Genomic DNA, 22,009 nt, shown 5'->3' with positions numbered 1-22,009 from the left:
TTTTGAAGGTGGCTCTATAGCCAGGATTTAAAAGTGACAATAGAAAGACAGTGGATATAAGCTATTCTACAGCTCAGGGGCAGCAAAACCTGTTTCTCTTTGGGTTTTGGTTGAGTGAAAAATGGCAGTTTGGAGATGCAAAGACTTTAAAATTAAATAAGGAAATTATAAACTCACAGGTGACCAGCGGACTAAGGGGGAAGGGGAAAGGTTGTCTGCTCACTGGCACAAAGAGATACTGTTATTGCATCTTGAAGCACCTGCAATGGTGAACTGTAGAAAATGCAACAGAAAGGTCAAATGGGATTAAAATGTCATGGTTTCTAGCATCGAGGGCAGCACTAAGTTATTTGTTACCCTTTGCAGAGCAGACTCTGTGCTGTCCAGCACCTTAATACCTGACTGGAATATGTCTAGAATGTTGTTGTGCTCTAAGGTTTATCCAAAAAAAAAAAAAAAAATTAGTTTTGTCTACGTTTGTTCTTTCAATAAAAATATGACAACATGCTTAAAAGAGGGTGAGATGAGCTCATTGTGGATAAAGTGCTGGGCCCCACTGCATCAAATGTATTTAAATTTAAGGAGAGGTAGAATTATTCAGTGGGCATCTGTGAAATTATGAGCCAAGATGGTGAGTGAAATGGGTTAAAATTTGTTAATAATTGCATAATGATTGGGTAACTATTGGAAGAGTTTTTATTTAAAATCTTAATCCTGCTGATATGTAGTTGTATTAAATATTATCTGGGCATCTGGTGAGCTGCTGGATTTAAGACTGATTACTGTGTAGAATAGGATTTTTGGTCTGGGATGGAAACTGCACTTATCCTGCAGTTGAATGTACAAAATTACAAGCATTGAAATGTTTTGTCCTTTTAGCAAAACAAAAATATATATTATGTCTATATGAAATTGAAATTCTGCTTTAATGAAGTGATGTTGATTTTGTTGTCTTTGTATAAGGTGTATTGTTCATTATTATTATTATCATTTTTCTAAATAAAAATGTTAAATTATGTGTAAATGGTGAGTGTGTCTCCATCTCTATGGTGGTGCTTGCCATATTAAGATGGAGCTCCATCTAATGATAATTTTGATTTTTGGATTAATTTAATTCTAGATTAATCTTGTTGTTGAAAGATGATTTAACCTAAACATGTTACTCTGGACTCACATTTAAATCCACATACATACATTATATGTGCAGCACCGCAATGTTTATGGTTTTGTTGCTCCTAATGCTTTTTCCAGGACTTGTCCATCAGAGTCGACTGGCCGATATTTTTGTAGGTCATTATGTCAGTTTTCTGAGCGGCAAAGATCCATCAGCAGCTAACAGCTGGAACATCCTGTTGTCAGATAACAGAGCAGCGTCAGGGTAGGCCATATCTGTCATCTGTCCAACATGTCTGAGAGCAGATATGATGGACAACTATCCTAAATGCTGTTTGACTTGAATGGTCCCCCCTGCAGTACTATAGCGCCCTGCAGAGGGAAGAGTTAGAACTTGATTTGCATGAGTAGAGAGTGAAAGTGGTAGCACAAAAACTGGGTTTTTATTTAGCTGTTTTCTTGCCAACACTAGTACAATCAACTTTAACATTAAAAGTATGTCATTGTCCTATTGTACATTGTGAAGTCTCAGTGGAAAATCTGATGTTGCCAACATTTTAACTAGCTTTACTTTATCTGTCCTCTTTTAGTGTTCAGTGAAAGGTGTGCAAGGTGTGTGTCTTTTATAATAACAAAAAAGAAAATGTTATCTGTCACCACCGGTTAGGCAGTGCATCAATTGGTTGTTTGTGTTCATTGAACCTTAACAGCTGTGTTGGCAAATGATTGAATTGCTGTGGTTCTCAGACTGACAGCTCAATTAGCTTGTTCGGGGAGTTTCTACAGAATCAGACCTGTTTAATTAGTTGTTTCCTTGAGCAGAACGAAGGACTGAGAAACTAATGCAAAGGGTATCAGTGCACACAGACTGAATACAGATAATGGGGTGCTAGGAGCATGAACTGATAGCATAGAGAGCGAGAGAGAGAGAGCGAGAATGTGTAGCAGTAAGAGGGGCCTATATTGGCGATGTGAATCGGCAGTGAAGCATTCTGGGGCTTCATGTTACAGGCCTTATAAGGGCCAGGGGCCCTGTGTCTCTGCTGGCCTCTTCTATTCTTAGGCTGTCTGTCCCTCACCCTCAGCAACCCTGCAGATAAAATCCTCTTCATCTTAATATTAGGTTCAATGAACATTTGAGGGTTTGCACTTTGAGGTTTGCTGAATTCGTGCTTTTCGAGGGAGAACTTGAGGTTTTTCTTTTTTTCAGTTTTTCAGCTAAGCTCTGCTCTTTGTGTATATCTGTGTGTGTATTTATGTGGATTTGTGTGCATAAATACATGTCTTTGTGTGTGCGTGCATGTGTGTGTGTGTGTGTGCGTGTGCGTGTGTGTGTGTGTGTGTGTGTATGCATGCGTCTGTCTGTTTGTGTGTCTGTTCCACAGAGGTTCCCAAGCACCTGACCCACCCACCCACTAGCACCACCACCCCAGGGTGTTTGTCCTGAGAACTGTGAGCAGACGGGGAGAGACAGTAGTGAAGCCAAGGCTGACAGAGGAGGTGTTGGCTGGGAAAAGGATAACGGGGGAGGACGGAGAACAAGGGCACACCGTGCAGGAGTAGAAGCCACACAGCTTGCAGGGGTTGTTAGCAGGAGGAGTTCTAACGTTTAGCCGAAGATGAGTGCATACACAGTGACTCTGAATGGCCCCGCTCCATGGGGCTTCAGACTACAGGGAGGAAAGGACTTCAACATGCCACTCACCATCTCCAGGGTAAGAACAGAGCCACAGTCAGGTTTAGGTTTGTTGCAGTAAAGCAACAGTGACACTGACAAAGTGTGACAAAGCAGATCTTCAACAAAAAATATGGTGCAGTCAATAACTTTATCATACTGTACACAACTCAAAAATGCTTGAATAGCTGAGAAAGCATCATTTTGGTGATTTCCAGGTGAACATATGCGTGGGTATCTCAGTGAAAATCAAATTTGTTTTTGTTTTTTTTGTCTAGGTCACATCTAACTTATGTTTCTGCAATGTTTAACTGACTGACGACAAATTACGTGTTGCATGTTCTTAACTTCATGCATGTGTGTGTTCAGGTGTGTGTGTGTGAGCAATGGCTGTGCAGCACTTATGTAATGTTGCTCTATGTGATGATGACAGGGGCTCAGATGTAATGTCCAGAGAGATTTCTAGAATAGAGCAGCAGTGGAAAGACAGGAATAGCTTTTCTGGAGTGGAGGGGCTGCTGCAGAAGTTAACTTTTACTACTGATGATTTCCTGGAAAAGGCAAATAAAACTAATTACATTACAGACAACTAGAACATCTGTATCAACCCAAGAATTTTTGACAGGTTATAATCAGTTTGATCAATCATGACTAAAGTAGAATTTAGGAAGAGTCATCGTAGGACAACCTTGACAGTGATTTTTTTTTTTTTTTTTTTTTTTTTTAATTTCAGTCCAAAACTGCATTTGCTGAAGACATAATCATCTACAACATGGCAAAGTTGGACTTGTTTTTACTCTGGAAACATACTGTTTTTTTATATACATGCCTTAAAACACACCTCACATTTCAGTTTGGTTAAAGGTTATATGCCGGAATTATTAGCCTGTAAACCAGTAGAGAAAAGTGTCAATCTGCAAGCAAACAACAGATTAATTACTTTTGTGGCAGGGAGGTAGGCTCTCTCTTACTCTCTGGCAGGGCTGGTAGTGTATGTACAGCATTTCCTTTAAATAGCATTGGATTGAAGGAGGTGGATGGAAGGAGAGGGGTGGGAATTGGGCAGGAAAAGGGCAAGGAAGCTAATGGCAGCTTGTGTTACCGTTAGTAAGCTTTTTTCTTGCTTATAGTTGGTTTCAGTTTCAGCTTGTGGAGCTGCTCCTGAGAGAAGAGGGTCATTGTAGAGGAACGGATGGATGGAGGGTTGATAGACTCAAGAGATGGACAAAAGGAAGGAGGCAGAGGAGATGATGTTTACTCTGCTCCCTCCCAGGTCCCTCTCCTCATTCTCCAACCCTCTTTGATGCTCAGCTCTTGATCTGCCTGTATTGCACTGATTCTTTAGCTCCATATGTTACTTTATTGTTTTAGGATGAGCTTTGATCTGTGTCCAGTATGACAGTATATCATGTTCATTGTGGCCGTGATGGGCGGTGACAGGTTACCATAAGCCTGAGCCTATCTGCAGATTGACGTAACCACGGTTTGGATTTCAACCTGCATTTGCCGAGAACTGAGAAAGGACAGCAGAGTAAACACAGTGGATTCCCAAAGTCTTGTTTTCTACCCTGACCATTAAAATATGACACACCAAACAGTTGTGCTGCAGTCCAGTGATGAATCTTAGCAAAAATATCTGAAATATAGCAGTAGCCCTAACTCTTTCAGTATATATCATCCCTTCAGTCTACTTACATTTTCTCTCGAATCTGGGATTTTTCAGCTCTCTGGTCTCAGATTGGCCACTGTCGCATGCTCGTGCAACTAAAAGTATGTCACCAGTCAAAAGTTTGGACACAGTTTCCCATTTAATCAAATAATCTAAAGCAGTTTGACAAGCATGCAAAAAAGCTTTTTAAAGAAAATATTTATGAATGTTGCGTTATTTTTTAATGATTGAGTCATATGAAATCATGCATGACAGATTGTTCCAGCAGAATCACGTGTGATTACAGTGACGTAGCTCTGCAGCTGAGAAATATTCTGTAGCATGTAGAGTGCAATTATCAAATGTGGATTGTAGAGAGGACAGTATGTAATGTAAACAGAAAAAAAAAATCCAAGGATATTCATATGAATGTTGGTAGCAGGTGTGCATGAGGGGTGTATGTATATGAGGGGGGGGCTCTGTAGGATTGATCACAGTGAGGCCGCAGGAATCAACAGTGTTCTTTATTTTTAACACTCTAACGAGTTGACTGTAAGCCTAAACCCAATGCTGTGTACCCCTTACATTAGGGATCAGTTAAACCTCCTTTCTGTCTGAAGTCTGGTTTAGCAAAGCCAGAGTATTCAGGGCTGAGTCTTCAGCTGAAAATATGAATAACAATTGCAAGAGAGAATAGATTAAATAAATGAAAATAAAGAACTTCAGTTTGTCAACTTCAAAATAAAAGCATTTTGAAATTGTTTGAATTTTAACATCAGCCTCAGCATTTACTTGCCATTTTCATTTGTACCGTCCACAGAAAAATACAAAATCAGAAACATCAGAAAAAAGATTCTGTCCCAAACACTTTATGGCTCCTTTACTAGAAATCTTTCTGCTCTTCTCCTCATTTATTTCAGTGTCAAGCAGCCTCATTTGTAGCTGTGGGGACTGATTAGGTTGTTGTGGCTCCTCCAGAGCTGATGGATCAGTTCATTTTGCTTCATCAGCTTTTCTCTTCTCTACCTTTAAGGCTTTGACTCAGAAGTGAAAAGACAGTAATGAAAAGTCAAATGAACAATTTACATTTTAAATATTTCCTGCTCTACATCAAAAGCCTTTGTTTTGCATGTCTTACACATTTTGGGAAATTAATCCAGCATGCACACTATTTACTCGTTCTTGGACACACATTTGTGTAACTGCAAAGCTTTTTCAGTCGCTTGTGTGTTTTCAGAGGAATCTGTGTCGGTGGTGCTAGTGTAACCTGCTCCGTTGACCCTTCCATAGATAACTCCGGGCAGCAAGGCGTCCGGTGGCAGCCTGGCCCAGGGTGACATCATCTCAGCCATCGATGGGGTCAACACCGAGGGGATGACACACCTGGAGGCCCAGAACAAAATCAAGTCTGCTACCACCAGACTGTGCCTCAGCATGCATAAGTAAACAACCAACACAACAACTCAACAACACAAACATAAGTAGATGATGCAGAAGGAAATTTTAAGGTACTGCCTATATTGCCTTTAGAAAGAAAAGGACATGAGGACAAATCAGTGTTTGAAATATACTCCTATATACATATACTATATATATTCCTTCTCTCTTGTGCAGAATATATGAATATGCATATGCAATGTTTTTTCTATGTGACTAATTTGCAGAGCACTTTCCTCTTTCAGCAGATAAAAGAAGAAAAAACGATACATCATTAAATACAGTGTATGTCAAATAATCAGAGGTTACAGTAAGGATAACATGTTTAGCATTTATTTCAAAGTACTTACTTCGTTGTATACAGATCAAGACGTCCTCCACCGGTTCCCACAGCAACTCCAAGAATGGACTCACCCATGCCAATTATCCCTCACCAAAAGGTACAAACACACATCAACAACAACGAACAAATAAACAAGTCAACATACAGACACACCGTTTATCCATGCACTTATAAGAGGTGTCCTGTCTGTTAAATTCCATGTTTGTTTATACATGTGCCCTTTAAATGTTTTTTTCTTGATACATTTGTCATCTTCACATTCCTGTAATGTTTCAGTCTTTTGCTGCCCTCTAGTGTAAAATATTCAGTGTAGTGTCAAGCTGCTCTGACAAATTTCACTTTAAATCTTGTGTTTATCTTCATCTAATCCTATTTTATTGTGGCGTTATAAAAGATGAAAGAGGTCAGGCCTAAGCATTTTGCAGAACTTCAATTGGAGAAGCTAGTGTCCTGGATAAAAGGCCTGTTGAAAGAAATCTCTGTCAAGTTCCTAAAAAAAGATCCTGAGCGTCTCTTGACCTGGTCAAAGCTCCTACCTCCTCCATACCATCTGCCATATCTCCACCAGGCCAGCAGGGGCAGTACAACTCCCCAGTTATTCACACTTTTGAAACTCTCAGAGATCATGCTGATGCAATAAGGATAGGGCTCAGCAGCTGCACAGGCAGTTTCATCACTGGGGTACATTAACAAAGGCATAAATACCCTCCCCTTTTTATAATACAAAGAGAAGAGGAGTCTAAAACAGTTTCATCCACCAGGCTAATGTAACAAAAGTACTGCTTTTCACTGCAGAGGAATAAAATTACACCTCCCTGATTTAACCTCACGTTGGCAGGACCGTGATGAGGAAATATACCCAGAACTCTCTATTGCTATCCCAGGACTCATTCCTCATTCCCACGTGGCACTATTTCTGGAGCGTATAACAAAATAGATGGAGATCATGCTACAGAGTAATTTCAGGATCTTTATTACAAGCAGACACCGACACTGAAGCACTGACCCAAAGGTTGCACCACATTTCAAATGCCTCAGATGTGACACAAAATAAGTTGAGAATCAAATGCTTAGAAGAAGAGATGTTTTGGTTTCTTCAGTCCTGTTTCTTTTGTTTGAAGTAATAATGAAACCAGAAAGATGATGTTGCAAAAAGGGAACTCTCTCTGCTGTTTCTGCTCCCTGGGTTCCTGTTGTTTGCCAAGCTGACTTCCCTGTGTAGCTTTTTGTGGGTTGAAATTGCTGATGAGGCTACAGAAACATGAAGCTTAGTAAATACAGCAGTGTGAGACAAAAACAGACTTTTAAAATCTTACGTTTTATAAAAGACTCAGTAACTTCCTGAAACAGCTGGGAACTGTAGTTTTTAGATTTTATTACTCCAGTAGAAGTGTACTTTTTGGAGTCAGTTTTCAGCAGCAGATTAATATATATTTAGTGCTCTGGGGGCAATTTACAGCAGCAGCATAGGGTCAGGTGACTCACAATAAACTACAGTGCCTCACTCAGTGGACGAATAAGTTTATTGGGCTTTAGGTACTTTTTTGCTTTGAGTCTTTGCATGGAACAAGAATGATCTGGAATACAATGTTGGCACTTTTTTAAAAAATGGGTGTTTTACTAGGTAACTCTCTCTATACAAATCGGTGTTGGATTCTCTTATTACATCCTTGCTGGGACTGTAGGGCCAAGTCAGAAATATCTTCATCCTGACTGAACTGCATGTTGCAGCGGCTCAGTTAGTTAACTTGTGGCTACCATTGAGGGAACGCTCCTCTCACACATGGGGAATACTTGCAGAGGTTAATTAAGAGGGTAATATGCTTTGCCTCTGACATATCACATCCAGGTATCAGTCTCCACTGATGCATTTCCCGTGTGGAGTAGCTTTACACTCTCAGCCAGCGTTAAATCAGGTGTCAGTAAGCGTGTTCCCAGTGGACCACAGTATCATGGCAGCGGCCGCACCCCAACATGTACATGGAGACTGATTCCTCTGGCTCATGCACAGGAGAGAGCAGCTGTTGTACATGGTCATGGAATGTTTTGCTCCAGTTTCACACCATCAACCTGAACCCTCTGCATGCCTCTTTTCTAAACCTGAGCTAAGACCCCCTCCCCTGTCTGTAGGTTGTGTCCCACATGTGAGGTGCTGCTGAGCACGTTCCTCTTTAGCCACTGTGCCTGGTTGGGTCAGTTATGGCCACATTAAGACATGCTGATTTAATCATAATGGAGATTTATAGAAGTAAACTTTATTTCATGGAGCAGATGCTCATGGGTTTTACTTTTGGTTTTTGAAAAGTCTTTTGTTGGAGGAGCTCATACCAGCACAGCCCAGAGAACACATGTAGCCATCTGTCAAAACTGGACCAATGTCACTGAAAGTTTTAAGTTTTGAAGATTAGAATCTTTGTTTTAATGACATTTGGTGATATTTGTTTTTTCTTTCATCACGTAATTAGTGTATTAACACAGTAATGACAGCCTGTCTACCTCCGTCTACAACCTGGATTTGTCTGTATGTAATAGCTGTAGATGGTTTGTGTTGTGGTTGTGTAGTTGTGTATTTTTTGTCCGTCTAAATGTGTCTCCACTAACCTCCCCACCCCCACATTTAGTGTCATGTGATTAAGGCACTTCTGCTCCTGTCAGTCACTCCCAGGGATGCAGTGGGAAGCCGGAATCTCTCAGGGATGACAAAAGCCTGCTATTCTTACCTGTACATGGGATTACAGAATAGCACCATAGTCAAATAGCTTCCTACAAACACACGGTGCCATTGTTATCACCAAAATCCCTCTGGAGATTCATTGAATTCTCTCCTCCTCTGTCTCTCTCTGTCTGTCCGTCCCTCTCTGGTGTCTTTCAGGTTATCGCAAACACAGCCGCAAAGTCAGTACCATCACATTCATGTGTTTCATGTGCATGAAATATAAGTGCTTTGGTTACTGGTTACTTTGTGTGGTGTGAAGGTGTGTCCAACATGGTTGGAAGAACTATAACAGCATTTTGAGTGTGCTGGTCAATTTTTTGGGGGGTCATCGCATCATTAACAGCATCTGCTACCCAGAAGTGGAAAGTACAAAATTAAAACTTGCAATGACTTTACTTCAGTCTTACTATGCCACTATATTTCTGACTAAAGTGTCACTTATATATTTTCTTATTTTTCCTTTAGCACAAGTTATGACCTACTCCATAAAGACTGTACAACACTCTGAAGTGTTTATGTAATACTAAATTACTAAAACTAAAATATTGTAGTTAGCTAAAACTACAATATATGCAGTAATTTCAAGTTTACCGTATAGATTGTGACGAACACAGTAACATATTTTATATGGAAATGTTATTTTTATTGTCTGTATAGGTCTGTTGAGGTCTTTCTGTTTTGTACTTTTCCTAATAACCATGTTTAATTTCCACCTCTGCTGGGCCTCTGCTGTGAATATGAATAGATTTGTTGTGTAGTGTGAGGAATGAATGCATGAGCAATAGTGACATCAGACTTTTTGCACTTCCATGTTTAAAATATGCAGAAAAGAATTAGTTGCGTCAGTTTGGCCTCCTGTTGGTTTCAGAAGTTAGCATATATTATTTTTCTTGGAGTTTAATGTTTCCTTTATTATTGTTGTTTCACTGAAGCTGAATTTGCAAGTTGTTATTAAGGACATAAAGTTGTTTAGTTGGATTCATTATGGATGATGTCTGTCCCTAATCTGTAATGCTCAAAAGTATACACTGTGCTAATATGCAAAGTATATTTCTTGTTTTTCCAGTTAGCATACAAGAAAATATACCACTACTGTAACTTATACAAGACCTGCATTTGTTTTATATCCTGTAACTGAGGCTTAAAGTAGAATTAAGGTGTAGTTACTACTAAGTAGTACAGCCGCTCCACCTGTCACGGTTGCATTACCTCATATTTCCCCTTCTTTCCTCTTGAATGCCCCTCTCCCCCTCTCTGTCTGTTAACCTCTCACCTTCACCTCTGCACCTGAAACCTCCTCACCTCTTTCTCGACTGATGACCTCACGACCTCTCCCCCCTCTGACACTGACAGCATGGAGTACACTCCCAGCTTCAACCCCATAGCTCTGAAAGACTCAGCCCTGTCCACTCATAAGCCAATTGAGGTGAGAGGTCCAGGGGGAAAGGCCACCATCGTTCACGCCCAGTACAACACACCAATCAGCATGTACTCACAGGACGCCATCATGGATGCCATCGCAGGGCAGTCACAGGCCAAGGGGCATGACAGGTGAGTTCACAAAGTCGAACTAATCCCCCCTCCAGTCTTTTATGTGCTCTTTCACTCATACACTTGACATACTATCTCACTGACCAGTCCAGCATGGGCATAGAGAAATTAAAGGGTTGGGTCACTCATACTATAAAAAACACTGCTGTTTGTATCTACCCATAAAGATATATGTTTGCCAAGGCTTCAAGATGCACATATACACCTGAGATACCTGTGTAACCTCCAAATTCCATGGAGGTTAAAGGAATTTATTTAATATGCAGCAACATCTGCATATCTGTGGCTAGATATCACTTCAGAAAGTGATAAAATGTGTTGATTGTTTTGATTTTGTAAATTGGGGAACCAGCCCTTTAAGTTAAAAACAGTGCCACTGTAACTTGGGTGTCTACTGTACTGTATTCCCGGGCTTTTCCCTTTTGTCTGTGTCTGTTCCTTTCACCCACTTTCCTCTGCTCATTCCATCCACAACCAACCCCACCTGTGTCGTCACCCACCTATTCCTCCCTATCCTTCCTTCCTGGTTGTGGCCTTAGTGAGGAGGCAGGCTCTTCCTTGGCGTAAGTACAGCAGTGCTATGTTTTCCATCTTGCCTCTCTTCATACATGTGTCTTTTTGTCTCCTGGCTTCCTAACTGCTTGTGCATTGCTCCGTATGTCAACTGCATTAATACCCACTGAAAACCTTTGGAAAGCCTACAGCATCTGTCTGTCTATGTTGTTGTGTTTATATTTTCATATAAGTTTCTGTGGTGTTTCATGAATAAACTCACTAACTCCGAGGCCAATACAGACTCGTGTGGAAGTACTTAGATGTACTTCGGGCAAAGTGTGACAGTGCAAGTCATGTTTAAAGTTTTTTTTTTCAGAGGTGAAGACAAAGCAGCCAATAGCATCGCATCCTTGGGAATCTGATGGCATGTGGATGTTCTTAGTACAAGGCACTTTCCCAACACAAAGACAGTGAATAGGTTTAACTTTAAATCTAAAAATGTAATAAAAGATTACAGTAGGATTTATTTTGCCATGTTGTGCAGTGTTGCACCTTGTTATTTGATATTAACTTCTGCAACTTGTGACATTACAACGTGTTTTGTATTATCTGAAAACATCTGGCATTGGTACCATTAGTGTTAGTGCCACATTATATTCTGTGCCAGGCCACAGCAGTGAGATTGATGATTACCACTTTTATCAAGGTTCTCTCTTTGTGTGTATCACATTTGAAATGTGAAACTGCTTCTGAAATGTTAGTGCAGACATGACATTGAATTTCTTTCAACAAGTATAGTCTAGAGTAAAAATTTGTATTTGCTGTTTTGCCTGAAACAATTTGTGTAGTCTTAATTCTTCTAGTCAGCATCAAAGGTAGAACAACACCCGAACACATACTACACTACGTGTTGTACTGCATGTGCAGAGCTCTAACAGTACTCTCGCCCTGCAGTGGAGTTCTGCCAATCAAGGATCCAGTGGTCGACTGTGCATCTCCAGTGTACCAGGCAGTGATCAGGCCACAAGACACAAGCCCAGACATGTCTGAATGGGCTCGTCGTGCTGCCAACCTGCAGTCCAAGAGTTTCAGGATGCTGGCCCACATCACTGGCACTGAATACCGTCAGTACATTGGCTCCTTTCTCTCTTGATCTGTTTGATGCTTATATCTGCCAATTCTCACTTCTTGGTAATACTCAACACCTCATAAGTGTCCTTACCAGGTCTCTCTCTCTATACAGTGCAAGACCCAGATGAAGAAGCTCTGCAGAGGTCGAGGTAAGACTTTGAGGAGGAGACTCCTTAGTTTTGAAGATGTTTCTCAGCTCGATGTGCCTTTTGTCCTGAGATACATCATAAAAATGTCCAATCAGTCCTCTGTGGATGGACTTGAAGTTAGTCCAACGTTTCTGTCGTGTTTATTTTGTCAGATGAAAAGATTTACATGAAATATATCAGCTGTAAACAGCAGTTGATTAGCTAGACCAAAATCTTTCTTTTAAAATGATGGTAAAAGTGCAGAATTACCTGGAGTAACGGTCTTCTCCTGCCTCCCTCACCATCAGAGAGAAGTTTGAGTCAGAGATGAAAGGGCCTCGCTTTGCCAAGCTGAGGAAGTGGCACCATGGACTGTCTGCACAGATCCTCAATGTCCAGTAATAAAGAGGAGCAGGACAGAAAGAGAGACAGAGAGAAGGACATGTAAAGGAAAACATGGACAAAAGCACAGGTGTTAACAGGAAGAGGAGATAAATTATGGAGAGGGTGGAGGAGGAAACTCCCCAGGAATGTGAGATAGTGTTTTAGACTAGATAGGTAGAATGTGAGATGCTAACTGTTAGCGTGAGAATGCTATATGTTCATACCCTCTATTACCTGTCAAATGTAACTGGCCACTGCTAAGACCTGAGCTCACATTTGGTTTTTCTTTTTTCTGTGTTTCTTATTTGCTTGGATTCTGTCTCTCTTAAATGAAGGGGAAATTGTATTCAAGCAAAAATGCAAAACTAATGATGTTTCTTTTAAGCCCCAGTGCATAAGCATCACACACAAACTTAGTCATTTTAACGGTATGAGCATGGTACACAGATTTATCCACATGCACAATTACAGTCTGTAAAAATGCACTCAAAATTGTACTGATATCAATGTGAATAAATGTTTTCTTAAAACCATATGACTTGGTGAACTGTTGCAAACAGTTAAAATCAGCATGGCATATTTTGGAGGCAAAATGTCAATGATGGGACATTTCATTTCAATGGCCACCGTTCAAATGCATGCCTCATTGCTCCTCATTGCCGCATTCTCTGATTTTGACTGATTTCTTGACTTAGACTTGCCATCTACCACAAAAACACATGATGATTTACAGCTTAGTTGACCATGAAAAATGAGCCTTGTTTGCATTTTGTGCAGTGATAATGCTGTGTCATGATGTTACATTTCTTGCAGCCACCAGAGTGCACTGTGATTCTGCAAAGCCAAAGAAATAAAAGACTAGACTTCTTCCTCTTTGTAACAGTAAAACAGCATTTCATGGATCAGTTTATTCCAGACATTTCACTTTACTCATAATCTTTGCATTAGCAGGGATGTAAACCAAAAGCTAAGAATCTTAAGAAGCAGCAGCAGATTTAATTGTGTCCCCAGTTGTTTCCCTCTGCTTGTCCTCTTGATGAATTACTGTGCTGCTGAGTCGGCATGTCTGGGAGAAACGACGAGTAGGAGGAGGGAGGCAGTTGTGACTCATTCAGGTGACGATGACAAAGCATTTTATCCACTCTTAGCAATAAAAATATCTGCAGGTGCTCTCTTTGTCTCTCTTACTTCAGTTTTATTTTAGCCTTTACTGGCATGACATCTTAGTCAAAATGCATAATATGTAATAATACACGCAAAATGGTACTCCGCAAAAATGTAGTACATAAACCAGTACTTAAAGTGGTAATACTCTGAATCAGAAACGAGAAGAAGAAATCAAATCTTTGGGACAAGCTGTGTGATGCAATTACAGATTACATGACAAAATCTCATAATGCATATGATGTGATGTGCTTCCACTGCTGCTGGTTATGTAACAGTGCTTGCAAGCTCAGCATCTAGAAAGGTGTGTACAGCAGCGTGCCAATCAAAATATGCAAATGGTAAGCTAGAGGCTGCGCTGATCATAAGTTAGGATTATCAGGAGAAGGATGGATGAGAGCGGAGGGATGGTTGGGGGGCGGGGTTGCGGCATGACTTAAAAATGCTGCAGCATCCGGTCGTCTCTCCTACTCCTACTCCTCCTCCTCCTCTCCACTCTATCTCATGCATACTGACTGTTTCCTCCCCCTCTTTCCCTCAGTCTGCGTGCTGTAGCCCTGCTGTGCAGTCCTCTCAGCCCTCTGTTGTAGCACCAAAGGGAGGAGGAGCCACTCGCATACTCGCTCAGACACACACACACACACACATTCTGATATCTCACATCATCTCTCCTGTACACTCACTGTAAGCACCAGCCAGCCAGGCCCGTTTGGAACAGGGGAGCCCAGCTGTCTCATCGCCCAAGATGGATGTACTGATGAAGGGGTTCTCCATGGCCAAAGAGGGGGTGGTGGCCGCTGCAGAGAAGACCAAAGCCGGCATGGAGGAGGCAGCAGCCAAAACCAAGGAAGGGGTGATGTATGTAGGTACGTAACACATCCTGACTGAAAGTGTAGGAAAAAAAGTTGGTAATTTCAGGGGGAGATGCACTTTTTTGGTGTGTGGATGTATCATGTGTTTTTTTTCACCATTTGAGGTGGGGTCTCAGGGGTGTCCACATTTGGGACAGTGAGAAAAGCAGAGAGACGAGGAGGTGGCGGAATAAAAAAAAAAGAAGAAAGGAGGGGATAGAGTGGGCTCTGGTTGGGGTGAGATACTGCAGGAGTGGTGCAGGGCAGAGGGTGGGGGCCTGAAAGAGTGAGGGGTAGACGGGGGGTTTAGAGGGGGATGGAAAAAGTTGTTAGTAGGTAGCAGGACAGTAACTGGTGAAGGACCAGGTCTGTTATGAGAACAAAAAAAGAATATGAACAGAAGAAAAGGGACACTAAAGGGATTTCTAATGTGCTGCCTCAGTTTTTTTTAATCACCTGCCCCATTTTAATCACATTTGTGGATTATTTTGACGACAGCCAGTGATGGACTCAATGCAGCAACAAAGTGCCCACAGACTTTTTTCTCTGCCGCTCTAAAATTTTCAAATAGGTTTGGCCTACATTTAACAGGCTGCCATACAATTTTGACATTTAAACACAGATATTTTAAAATAAAAGCAAGAGGTCTCAACAAAAATGCAAATAAATAAACCTAGGGCATTTTAATTAGGAAAAAAATACAATATTTTTTAAAGATGCTCAAGATGCTCTGCTCGTTTGCATTCCTGCTGTACTTTACCATACTTTTGCTTTAACTAGCTGCATCACATCCCAAGGTTACCCTGAGTACCACGCTTTCAGGCCGCCTGAGTTGGGAAGGGGGGTGAAGGAAGTGTTTGTTGTCTGCAGTCTGTTTCTTCAGGACACTGACTCCAATGTAGCAGAATAAAAAAATCTTAATCATGATGATGAAAATTAAAAAAAAAAAAAAAAATGTTATGTGCAAGAGTCAATGTGAGAAGCTGAAAGAGTGAAGAAGGAGGGAGGGGAGGAGAGGTAGATGGGGCAAAGATCACTTCAGCACTGCAGTAATTTGCTCTCTAAACCCCCCCACCCCCTGGTCTGTCCTTACCCTATCCTTGTGTTGATGCGTGCATTTATGACGTTACAGCAGCAGGATTTGCCTGCCAGTGCCTCCTGCTTCGATGACTAACCATCTTCCTCCCCTAAAGCGCTTAACCCCGCCCCAGTCACAGGGAAAGATGAAAGGATGGTGGGATGCAGGGATGCAGGGGGGAGAGACGGAGAGAGGGAAGTAGCGGAGGGAGAGGGGTGTTATGTCAGAAAAGGCTTGTAGTTTCTGGCTTTGAGGCTCCTGGATGAACAGATGGGACAGCGATGGGGTAGAGATGGAGGGATGATGAAAGAGGTAGAGGGGTGAGAACCTGGGTGCTGCAGAAAGTACAGGCTGGTGACAAGCTCAGGTAAAGGAGAGAAGAGAGGGCAGGTAGAGCAGGTAAAAGTGAACTGAGCAACAGAGAGAGAGAGGGGCGGGGGGGAATCCAAATCACAAGAAGAGGAAAAGGAGAGAGAGGACGTGATCACTGACGTTAAAAGGTTGAAGCATGGATAAACCACTGCCTCTGCCTGTAGCAGAGTGCGTACGTCAGCTTCCTATACACTATCAAGGTATGCATGCTTTCACAGACACAGGCCAAACCTGGACAGACAGCAGGATGTGTCTTGTGATGAAAACCCAACAGGTTACTGAACACAAGGAGCCACAAAGCTCCAAAAATGGTTTTATATTATTTTCAAATGCTGATGTTCACATCTTTATGGATGAATATATTGACAGTTGTACCTTAAATCTTCAGACCTCCTGACAGTCAGATTTTTCTTTTTAGAACTAATAAATTATATGCATATAAAAAATACTTATGATTTATATAGTTCATTATTTGAGTTCAGAGATTTCTTTGTGCAGGTCCTCAGTTTATTACCTCTCCCACACTTTTTATGTCAACTGTGCATATGCATATTAATGCCTGAATGCATACACATGTTCATATCTTTTGCATTGCTAAAAACACAACTACTCATTTAATACAGCACACTGTCCTGTGGATAAACTGACTAAAGTGATATTCTCGTGCATTTAATAGAGTATTTCATACTTTAATCCGTGCGGTCTTCATTTATTGATGTAACCTTTCAATCTGGATTATCATTTATTATCAGGATTATTTCCAAAATTGCTCTCTTGTCCTTGCTACATGTTCAGCAGTGTCCAAGCCAGAATTATACCCACTTCTGCCTTTATACTGTCTGATAATTTGAATGAAAAAGGAACTTAAGTTGTATCTGAGGATTTCTTACATACAGATCTTTGCAAAATGCTGTGACGCTTAGGGGGCTCAGTGACTGAGCAAAATAAGCTTTGTCATTGCAGTGTGTGTGTGTGTGTGTGTATGGAGCTGTACTGCAGTACTGCTCAGTACTCAGGCACGTGGCTCATGTACCACAGCAGGCGTGCAGAAGGAGGGCGAGTGGATGCAGGAGACTGTGTGACAGAGGCAGTAGTCAGTGCCCACAGACTGATGTTAACCCGCAGATTTATCTCTCCTTTTCCTTCTTGGTTTCTACTTTCCTCCATTTCTCTTTTGCATCCCTTAGAGCAGATAATTTTCCCCCACATATCCATCTCTTTAGCTGATTATATAACCACGATTTATTCAGCTTGGGATCGTACTGTAATGGTCACAGGGCTGCTGAGCAGAGAGGGCTACACAGAAAGGTGCTGCTGTTCACAGGATAAAAATAGCAGTAAGATTTATTTTTAGGAAGAGCAATGTCTACTACTGACCTGACATTCTCAGGAAGGTTATGGCAGAGTTTAGTGTGAGCAGCAGTAGCTAAAACCATGTATTCCAAGAATACAAAACAAATGTCCAATTACACAATTTCAACATTTGTAATAATTCTCTGACACCAGTTAAATAAATTGCTGAAACAACAAAATATCTTTTTATCTAGTGATGTAATTGGGATGTTCATCACTAATTAATACTGTCTAATCTTTCTTTTTGGTCCACAGGCAGTAAGACAAAGGAGGGAGTTGTGTCATCAGTAAACACAGTGGCCAACAGGACCGTGGACCAGGCCAACATCGTCTCAGACACAGCAGTTGCCGGGGCCAATGAGGTGTCACAGGCAACCGTGGAGGGTGTGGAGAACGTCGCCGCATCGACCGGACTGATCAACCAGGTCAGTTACCATGGTTACCACAGATTTGAGTTAGTTGACACCTGCAGTGTGCAGAACCAGTTTATATGTCAAAGAAATTTTATTTTCCCTCCTTCTTAAAGAAACTAATACAGTAAACACAATGTTTATTTAAATTACCACACAACATCTTTTTCTTCTTATATGTTGGATGTTTAGGATTAGGATTTTTTCAAAACTAAATTCATGATTCTTCTCGTTTTAATGGTGTTGTCAAAATGTTTTTCAGATGTTAGATGTAAGAGCATCTAACATTTGTGTCTTTCATGCACATCTTTCTCATGTCTTGTGTTGCTTCTCTTGTTGTGATCTTGTGGGATTGCTTGTCTTGTGTGTCATCCTGTCACTGTTGTTCTCACTTCTCTTGTTTATACTGTTTGTGTCTCATCTGTTTCCCTGATAGGAGGAGCCTATATACGAGGTGCTTGGGGTGGGCTGTGGTGGAGGATAGACAGAGAGGGGACATTCATGTGTTCCCTGCACTGAGTTATTAGTTTGTTAGGTATATCTGTTCATTCCAGTCCAATAAACCTGCAACGCTGGTTTTTTGTCACAAATTGTTGTATTTTAAGGTGGGCTTTACTGTTGTACTGGATTGAAATTAATTGTACCTAATAAACTGGCAACTCAGTGAATATTAGCTGATAGTCCACAACAGACTTAGTGACTGTCAAGAGAGGAAATAAACAGAAGCTGCAGTAATGCTTCCAAGGTTAAAATCCTTGTAGAATTTTGCTTTGAGCAAAATATACAATTGGCTATGTAACAACATAGAAACACTATGATGCACTAACTTTAAAGTCCTTACTCTGAATATTGCAATCACTTTCCTCTGACCTCTAAGACTCACTCAGTCATGTGGTTTAGGCAACAACTATACTAAAATCCTCCATTTCTAACCATGTAGCTTCAGTAGCATACAGATCCTCAACCACATCTCCAGCAGAGAAAACATTCATGGCATGTACAAAAACAGCTTCATGCACTGCTCAGGCTAAACAAGAACTGTGCACCGGGAGTCTGGCAGGTGAAGGTTTTTATTTCACTCTTAGATTCTCTAAAGCTCTAATCAACTAACTGACCCCACTGGGAAGTGTTTGCAGCATGATAATAGGAGCATGGTCTCTGTACATGTAGCTGCTTTATTTATATCGTAGCTGGAGAACAAAGATGAAATTGTTTGCTGTTGGTGCTTGAGGCCCTGTCCCTTTCATTATCTCATTCGTTCATCCTCTCAGGAGTGTGTGCTCCACCTCTCTTATGTGTCTAAACGTCAGTCTTCTGGTTTCTTCCTACAGGGAGAGTATGGGGGAATGGAGCGTGGTGGTGAAGGAGGAGAGGTAAGATCAGAGTACTGCAGTTACTGCAAAAAAAGCAGAACAGATCATTTACGATTAATGAATGCATCTTACAGGTATAAAATAACTAGGCTAAATACTGTTTTCTGTATTTTAGTTTTATGTACATTACTCAGGTATTTCATTCATCTTTTTTACATTACATTTCTGCAGGAAATATAATTTTTATTACCTTAATTTGATATGATGGCTGTGGTTATAGGTTACTTTGTAGATTAATGTTAAAGCTGTAAACATTTGAAACATAACAAGCAGCTTCAGGTTGTGATGCTTTTTTGTGAATGGTCACAAATGTGAGTTATTTTTATTTTACATAAGTTTTGACCTTCTGAGTCTCACTGAGTTTTCCTCCCTGTATCACTTCTCTTACTGTTAATGTCATTTTAGACATTTTGGTCGTAAATAGGGGTGCAGGGGTTACAAGATTGTGAGCATACATTTTTATGTAAAATCTCAGTCTGAAAAGTAACACATAACTACAGCTGCCAGAAAAATGTAGTGGATTAAAAAAGATATTTAATATTTCCCTGAAATGTGGTGGTGGAATTTAATGAAGCACACTAAATAATTTAATTTTCTGCTACTTTCCTCCTCTAACTCCCTATTTTTATTACATTAGTTGTTATTTTTACTCAAAGAAAGGCTTGAAGTACTTCTTCCTTCGCCACTGACATCACTCTTTCTGTCTTTTCACCCTTTCCTTCCTTCCAGGGTTATTAGTCGTCTTCAGGACTCCCCCTTCCCCATGTTCCCAGCAGTCCCCTGCTCCTCTTGCCTCGCTGAACCAGACTCCAGATATTCAGCATATTTTTTGTGACTTTATGGAACCAAAATCAATAAGACAAACTTTTCCAGATGCTCCACCTCAGCCCTTACTGCCCCTTCCGCCTCCCTTGCCTTGTCACTCCCTAATCCCTCCCTCCTGCGGTTACAGTAGGCTTCTCCCACCTCTCCTCTTCTCCCCTCTGATTTTCTGCAGCCTGTAGCTTCTCCTTCACTGCCCGCCTTACCATCGCCTCACCTGTGTGTTAATGTCCTCCTTATATGAGCCCTGATGTCGTTCCTGCCCAAACACCCACCAACCAATAGGGAAAGCTCACACACAAACACACACCCACACACAAACAAAAAATGATACACCTTCATTATGCACATGCATGAAACACACACATACAGTACATACTATGAATTCCAGCATAGACACACACACTGGGCAACTGGGTTAGAATTGTATTTTTAAACTACAGTTAAGCTTCTGCAGTCCACGACAGTGTGTGACTGAGGCAGGTTATGAGTGGTTGTGTGAGCTGTTGTTTATGCACCTGTGTGTCCATGTTAGCTTATATATATATATATGTGTGTGTGTGTGTGTGTGTGTGTGTGTGTGTGTGTGTGTGTGGCTGTTGGCATTTTAAATAAATCTCCAAAGGCTTGTGCAGGGAATGGTGCATTGCAGACAGCTGTCATTCTGTAATGTGTGCAGTGGTTAGTTAGTTACAGTAGACTGCATGAACAGATGAACAGAATGACTTGTCACATGTTGTAACTATAGAGTATGAGCTGTTTCTGCATAGCTTTGTATGGCTTAGTGTGTGTTCACCTCTGTGTTTAGAAAGAGGAATATTACAGTGTGTTTTACTAAGACGCAAATGCACCGTGCTCATTTTTCTTCTCTGGTTAGAGCAGCAACTTGAACTGTGTTTGTCTGAAGCGTAAGAACAGTTGGGACTTTGGTATCAGTTTTTCACAGATGCTCTATTTAATTTATTGGCTGAGTAATGTTAAAAATGGGAAGAAAATAAAAAAATAAGTCAGCAACTGTTGGTTTGATTAGATTTGACTTAAAGGGGCTGGGGCATTATCAATAATTATTATTGTGTACATTATTTATGTACATAAAACTATGCACAATACATTTGGAGTATTTCTAATTGGGTTTGATTATTTCCCTCATGTACAAACATCACATAGCTTCAATGAAGACTTGGAGCATCCTAGGTGTCAGATAGATGTTTTTCCCAACTTTAAAACTACTTGAGAGGAAATGTAAATGAAAAACGTAGGATGTTAAAAATCAGCTTTATGTGCAATTCTGTGTAGAACTTAAATTCTGATAGTTTGACATAGTATACAATGGACAGTGACAATGACGTATTTTTGATGACTTACTATAACAAGGTGCATTTTGGATGACATAATATAATACGCTGTATTTTGGACAATATGCTGTACTATGGATGACTTACTATACTAAGGTGTATCTTGGAGGACATAGGCTATTGTCAGTGTGTGCCCAGCATCAGTATGTGTCTGTATGTGTGTGCATACATGTGTGTGTTAACATAAAACGGTTTCAGCCAGCAGAGGGTGTGTGTGTGTGTGTTTGCGCCTGGAGCAGGATTGTGTGTTTTTACTTTGAGGCCGATGACTGCATGTTGCCTTATCAAGCAAACTGACATCCCAACACACACACACAGACAGACCACACACTACAATACACACACTAAAACAATCAATTACAAATCCCATTTAAAATACAAGAACACAAATCACGCACCATGTTTATGTTGGCATCAAAGCAGATTTGCTGATTTTATAAACTGTGCCAGTAAAATTAAAAAGGTTTTGTTGAAATCCAGCTTTTGTGTCAAGAATTTATTGAAAGCGGGGGCGTGTTGGGTCTTACATGGAAACTGATATTGTTCATGCTTGCAATAACCTTTTTTTTTGCCGTTATCTCGAGGTCAAGAGTTTAGTATTTTGTGAAAG

At 40.8% G+C, this 22,009-nt stretch overlaps 2 protein-coding genes across 5 annotated transcripts; both read left to right on the top strand.

Annotated features, from left to right (window-relative positions):
* Nucleotides 1-2,179: 2,179 nt before the first annotated feature.
* Nucleotides 2,180-13,154, top strand: ldb3b (LIM domain binding 3b). Of its 3 annotated transcripts, XM_026315212.1 has the most exons (10): nt 2,183-2,306; nt 2,499-2,828; nt 5,727-5,878; nt 6,238-6,313; nt 9,089-9,111; nt 10,286-10,483; nt 11,023-11,046; nt 11,933-12,102; nt 12,222-12,258; nt 12,546-13,154. In XM_026315212.1, exons 2-10 carry the CDS (start codon nt 2,733-2,735, stop codon nt 12,637-12,639), a joined length of 870 nt encoding a protein of 289 aa, XP_026170997.1. In that variant the 5' UTR covers nt 2,183-2,306; nt 2,499-2,732; the 3' UTR covers nt 12,640-13,154. The 3 variants fall into 3 exon arrangements, with proteins under 3 accessions (XP_026170998.1, XP_026170997.1, XP_026170999.1); XM_026315213.1 differs by lacking the exon at nt 11,023-11,046 and having other exon boundaries at nt 2,180-2,306; XM_026315214.1 differs by lacking the exon at nt 2,499-2,828 and having other exon boundaries at nt 2,191-2,306.
* Nucleotides 13,155-13,457: 303 nt separating this feature from the next.
* Nucleotides 13,458-21,878, top strand: sncgb (synuclein, gamma b (breast cancer-specific protein 1)). Of its 2 annotated transcripts, XM_026315215.2 has the most exons (5): nt 13,458-14,651; nt 17,695-17,864; nt 18,286-18,303; nt 19,181-19,222; nt 19,952-21,878. In XM_026315215.2, the coding sequence occupies exons 1-5, from the start codon at nt 14,531-14,533 to the stop codon at nt 19,958-19,960; spliced, it is 360 nt and encodes a 119-aa protein (XP_026171000.1). In that variant the 5' UTR covers nt 13,458-14,530; the 3' UTR covers nt 19,961-21,878. The 2 variants fall into 2 exon arrangements, with proteins under 2 accessions (XP_026171000.1, XP_026171001.1); XM_026315216.2 differs by lacking the exon at nt 18,286-18,303.
* Nucleotides 21,879-22,009: the final 131 nt, after the last annotated feature.

The sequence above is a fragment of the Mastacembelus armatus genome, chromosome 19, assembly GCF_900324485.2.
Source record: "Mastacembelus armatus chromosome 19, fMasArm1.2, whole genome shotgun sequence".
Classification (NCBI taxonomy): Eukaryota; Metazoa; Chordata; class Actinopteri; order Synbranchiformes; family Mastacembelidae; genus Mastacembelus; species Mastacembelus armatus.
The sequence above is the reverse complement of the archived record's forward strand: the minus strand, read 5'-3'. Positions and strand labels throughout refer to the sequence as shown.

What these genes read in the sequence shown, in the direction of transcription:
- sncgb (XM_026315215.2), top strand. Translation starts at nt 14,531, where the DNA reads ATGGATGTACTGATGAAGGGGTTCTCCATGGCCAAAGAGGGGGTGGTG. An exon ending in GGAAGGGGTGATGTATGTAG is followed by an intron (nt 14,652 to 17,694) that starts GTACGTAACACA and finishes TTTGGTCCACAG; the next exon opens with GCAGTAAGACAAAGGAGGGA.
- ldb3b (XM_026315212.1), top strand. Translation starts at nt 2,733, where the DNA reads ATGAGTGCATACACAGTGACTCTGAATGGCCCCGCTCCATGGGGCTTC. An exon ending in CAATTATCCCTCACCAAAAG is followed by an intron (nt 6,314 to 9,088) that starts GTACAAACACAC and finishes GGTGTCTTTCAG; the next exon opens with GTTATCGCAAACACAGCCGC. An exon ending in ATCGCAAACACAGCCGCAAA is followed by an intron (nt 9,112 to 10,285) that starts GTCAGTACCATC and finishes TGACACTGACAG; the next exon opens with CATGGAGTACACTCCCAGCT.